The sequence below is a fragment of the Myxocyprinus asiaticus genome, chromosome 27, assembly GCF_019703515.2.
Source record: "Myxocyprinus asiaticus isolate MX2 ecotype Aquarium Trade chromosome 27, UBuf_Myxa_2, whole genome shotgun sequence".
Classification (NCBI taxonomy): domain Eukaryota; kingdom Metazoa; phylum Chordata; class Actinopteri; order Cypriniformes; family Catostomidae; genus Myxocyprinus; species Myxocyprinus asiaticus.
Window position 1 is genome coordinate 36,690,942 of NC_059370.1, and position 5,289 is coordinate 36,696,230.

The 5,289-nt window shown below is 42.8% G+C and overlaps 1 protein-coding gene across 1 annotated transcript; it reads left to right on the forward strand.

Moving 5' to 3' along the window:
• Positions 1 to 1,103: 1,103 nt before the first annotated feature.
• LOC127417970 (early growth response protein 1-like) lies at positions 1,104 to 5,027 on the forward strand. Its single transcript, XM_051658263.1, has 2 exons — positions 1,104 to 1,754; positions 2,500 to 5,027. Exons 1-2 carry the CDS (start codon positions 1,544 to 1,546, stop codon positions 3,816 to 3,818), a joined length of 1,530 nt encoding a protein of 509 aa, XP_051514223.1. The 5' UTR covers positions 1,104 to 1,543; the 3' UTR covers positions 3,819 to 5,027.
• The last annotated feature ends 262 nt before the right edge of the window (positions 5,028 to 5,289 follow it).

The window sequence follows — 5,289 nt, forward strand, 5'->3', positions numbered from 1 at the left end:
ATGAATACTATATTTTAATTAAAGTTTATATAGCTATAGCTATTTATATAAAAACAAGAGGATACCGTCAGGGCACTTAACATTTGGGCAGTATTACATATATAGTATTTAATATTTATAGATGCATAATAGCTATATGTAGGCTGTATGTATACAATATTTATGCAGTCTGCAGCACAAATAATGGTGATTCTTGACATATTCGTCATATTAAAACGCGTTTTGTAGAATAAAATAACCGTACTAGAATAGCATCAGTTTAAAGACTACAGAATGTGCAAAGAAAGTCCCTCATGCGTGTTCCTCATTTGTAAAACTGCATTTTTAATGCACGTGGAACACACTCATTTCCCGCTGTGAATACTTAGTTGCGTGTATGCCTATCATAAAAAATGTATTGATTAGTATTAAGGCAGATATAGAAAGAATAACTAAATGTTTGGAGTAAAACTGTCTGTATAAATGTTAAAATACTTTTCCGTGGCATAGGCTAATTCTTTGCAAATGTACATTGAAAATGCACTGTTGGATAAGCGTTGGGGAAAAAGTTCTCTCTCATAAATCTAGCAGCGGGCGAGGCAGCATAATGCTGCTGACATTAGTTATTGTGCGGAGCTCTGGACTTCAATTGCACCCAAGCCTCCCTTTCACTGCCAAGCGCCGATCAGCGCTACATCAGGAAACTCCAAATAAGGGCATGGAAGTGGAAACCCACCGGAATTAAGCCTTATGTAGTCACGACCTTATATGGCATGGCGGAGCAGGATCTTCCGGCCACCGAGCTGCTACAGCGCAGACGGGAAACCCGAATGTTTACAAGGACTTTAGAGGAGAAAAGCTAAACTTGCGCCTCTCTTTCTCGCGCGAAAATACTGCGCTTACCATGCTTTGATTTGCTGTGGAGGAGGAACGGGCATCTCCCCTCCATTTAATGCACAGACTTAATGTTTAAGCTCGCCAATCTGCTTTTTCCTCTAGGCGAACGTCATGTGTCCTCCATTGCAGTGCCTAAATATGGGCTTCCTCCAGTCCAAATATGGACATCTACGTCACGGCAAGAGGATATATAAAGGAGTAGGGATTCTCTGAGCTGAGAAAGAGCTTAGAGAGCCCAAGCGATTCAGTGCTAGTGCAGACAGCTGATAGGCAACACGTTTGCGCTATTTAACCAAATACATTTTGACACATTAAATAAATGTGACAAGTGAACTCAAAACAACAACAGAAACAAAACAGCAAATTGGAACAAGACCTAATTTGGTGAAAATTTTACTATTCTAAAATTTAGGGAATGAGTAAAAGGGACATTCTGAATCTCAGTTATTGTATCTGAGACATATTGGATTTTTTTCTGCCTCTTTGGACAAACCAAAAGGAGAAGCAGGAAAGCAAACAAGAAGATCTAAAGTTCTGTCAGAGTGAGGACATCAATCTGAGAGAAGGAGAGTCAGACATTGCAGCATCTTCACGACTGTCGTCCCAGAGGGGCTAGCTGCTGATCTCTCCTGCATACCTCTCTCCTCTCCGAGCACACTCCTGAGAGATGGCTGCAGCCAAGACAGAGATGCTCCTGTCTGCTCTGCAGATCTCTGACCCCCTGAGCTTCCCTCACTCTCCCTTGGATAACTACCCCAAGCTGGAGGAGATGATCATGCTAAACTCTGCAGGGACCCCCTTTCTCAATGCCACAGCGCCTGAAGGAACTGGCTTTGGCTCTGGAGATCCCGGGGAGCAGTTTGATCACCTTGCTGGGGGTAAGCTTTTAAATTGATTAAATTGCATGGGGAGAAAGCTGCATGCTGATTTCATAAATGCAGTTGTTTGAATTGTCAATAAATGTGTTTTTATGCTTTGGCTGACTTAATTTAAATTTAGAAATATTAGAATTATAAAATGAACATAAAAGAAAGATGCATAAACTAATGTTAACTAACACAACCTTTTTGTAAAGCCTTACAAATTTTATGGATGCACAAATAACATCAAAAATTCTGAATAATTAAGCTTATACTAAGACTGTTAAATCAGTAAAATGAATGAGACATGACAAGATTTGCACAATAGCCTTATTTCAAACAGCTTTTGAATAATTTAAATTTGAATCTAAAAGTGCAGATTTCATTCGTAATAATAATAATGCTAATGAGAGCAGAAAAAGAGTAAAAAAAAGAGAGAGCAGGATGACAGTAATGAGAAAGCGAGCAAACTGAGAAAGCACACATGTAGATGGTTTAGCTTGCGCTGGCTCTTGTCTCCAAGGGAGATCGGCAAATGTGTGTGTGTTTAGGAGGGGGACACACCCCTGTGCACCATCAGCACCTGCTGCTCTGTCTGAGATTTTGGAAAAACACAGTTAGAAGGACCTCTCCACCCCCCAACTAAACAACATGCACTGTGATCATTTATTTGCACTGAAATGGGCTTAAGGCAATGTGTAGTGAACCAGCTGTACTATGGTGTTTAACTCCCTCTTTTTTTATTTTGTGGTTGCTTCTGCAGACACGCTTCCAGATATTGCCATGGAGAAAGATCAAAGCTACTCCACCCAACGGCTGCCCCCCATCTCTTACACTGGCCGTTTCACCCTCGAACCTGCCACCAACTGCAGCAACAGTCTGTGGGCTGAGCCTCTGTTCAGCCTGGTGAGTGGGCTGGTGGGCATCAACCCGCCCCCCACCTCCATTCCATCATCTTTGACCTCTCAGGCAACTGTCCCCTCTTCCTCATCTTCGTCTTCCGTGCCCTCCTCCTCTTCCTCAGCTACATCCAGCGCCAGCCTGAGCTGCTCCGTCCACATGAGCGAGCCCAACCCCATCTACTCGGCAGCTCCTACCTACTCCAGCGCCAGCCCAGACATCTTTCCTGAGCATGGGTCCAACTTCCCAACCACAGTGGGCAGCACGCTGCAGTACACCCCTTCAAACTACCCCAACAGCAAGGCCTGCAGCACCAGTTTCCCTGTGCCAATGATACCAGACTATCTGTTTTCCCAGCAGCAATGTGAAATCAACTTGGTGGCCCCTGACCAGAAGCCCTTCCAGACGCAAGCAGGTCAACAGCCCTCCCTGACACCGCTGTCCACCATCAAGGCCTTTGCGACACAGGCGGTTGGACCTCAGGATCTGAAAAGCGGCTACCCGTCTCAGCTCATCAAGCCCAGTCGCATGCGCAAGTACCCTAACCGGCCAAGCAAAACTCCCCCACACGAGCGGCCCTACGCGTGCCCTGTGGAGACCTGCGACCGTCGTTTCTCACGTTCAGATGAGTTAACACGTCACATCCGCATCCACACAGGCCAGAAGCCGTTCCAGTGCCGTATCTGCATGCGTAACTTCAGCCGCAGCGACCACCTGACAACCCATATCCGCACACACACGGGCGAGAAGCCCTTTGCCTGCGAGATCTGTGGCCGCAAGTTCGCCCGCAGTGACGAGCGCAAGCGCCACACTAAGATCCACCTGCGGCAGAAGGACAAGAAAGCAGACAAAGGTGCTACCACTTTACAGAGTTCAGTTGCCAATGCTTCCATCTCATCTTCCTCACCTGTGTCCAGCTACCCCTCTCCCATCTCCTCCTACCCATCCCCAGTCTCCTCTTTCCCGTCCCCTGTAAACTCCTGCTATTCCTCACCGGTCCACACCTCCTACCCCTCCCCTTCCATCGCAACCACTTACCCCTCTGTGACCAGTACCTTCCAGACACAGGTGGCCACCTCCTTCCCATCCTCAGTGGTCAGCAACATCTACAGCTCTCCAGTCACCACCCCGCTGCCTGACATGCAGGCATCACTTTCCCCACGGACAGCCGACATCTGCTGAGACTTTCATCACCTCCTGCCTCCCCTAGCATAAAAGAACAGAAATGTCAATGACTTTTCAGTCTCCTTTGCAAGAAGCACTTTTCTGCCCATGCTTCCAACATGGTCCAGTTACAAAACAGTCAGCAAAGACATTTGAAATCAAAAGGAACTTTTGTGTCGTTCTCTCCTTTCAAATCCTGTCCTTTCAAGCTAGGCATGTGAGACTTTCGAATGACAAACAAAAGCAACAGGCTTCGGCAAGTTTTTCCTCAGACTGTGCGTGCACAGATGTACTTGCGATGCGGAATGACAAAAAGACATTAAAGGTGTAATCGAAGCCTGAGGGCTTCAGGCTCAGATGCTTGACCTGACAGGTGTACAGTTACAAAAGACATTTAAATAATATACATAAGCTACAGTATATTGTACATGTGCCATGTTTCCTTTTTGTTTTTACTTTTTAGTACCATTGTTGTGAAAATTTATTTGAATATTTGCATTGTGTTATTCTGAATTGAGCAGGGCCCATATTCTCTAAGATACATTCTGTATTATGTAGTAAAAATGCTGTGATAAGTTCTTGACTTTGTTTGACTAGACGCACTTAAGTATTCTGATGCATGTAGAAGAGTGATGTTAGTTTCTCTTATTTTGTAAATATCATCCACTGGTACTATCTTTCTCTTTCTCAAATGTGACAACAAATATCTGTTAAACGTAAGGGGAAAACATCAGAAAAGAATCAACACAAATCTTAAATTTTTTTGGTGCCTTTTGTGAAGCCTTGCAGACATTTTGACAGATATCAGCGTGTGGATGCGTTGCATCTAGCCTTAAGGTGTAAGGGATTTTTTTTTTTTTTCTATATTCAGAAAGCCATTTCAAGGAAAGAAGGGAAAGGATATGAGGGCACTGCATTTCTTTGGGATGTGAGCAAAACAAAAGAAAACTATAAACTATATTTTTGTAATGAAAATGTACATATCTACATCTTGAGGAGTTGGAATGCTGTAGTTACCTACTGAGTAGGCATGGGATTTTTTTGTATGTTATTTACATGCAGTCCATTATTTTGTTGTTATTTTTATTTTGTATTTGTGTTTGTTAAAAAAAAGTGACTGTTTATGGCTTCTAAACACATTGAATGCGCTTAACTGCCAATGGGATATTTGGTGTACAAGATATCCTTCAAGAACAGAAATATAAATAAAACAAATATATAAATATATACGTTGAATCTCTGTCGTCCTTTTCATTGCTTAGCAACAGGATTGTGAATTCTCACACATCTCTGTGGATACTCCTTTATAGAGTGAACATATGTAAGCATGTACATAAAAAAAAAAAAAACAATTAATTAATTATGAATTCAGCATAATTAAAAGCCAAGTTACAACATTCATATTATTAAAACATTTCATCATATACAATACAACAAACATTTATATAAAATTGTTTTAGGATTGAGATGACAGAAGCTGACTGAAATT

Excerpts from the sequence above, each read along its gene's own strand:
- LOC127417970 (XM_051658263.1), top strand. The coding sequence starts at position 1,544 with ATGGCTGCAGCCAAGACAGAGATGCTCCTGTCTGCTCTGCAGATCTCT. Across the intron at positions 1,755-2,499 it reads GTTTGATCACCTTGCTGGGG|ACACGCTTCCAGATATTGCC; the intron begins GTAAGCTTTTAA and ends TTGCTTCTGCAG.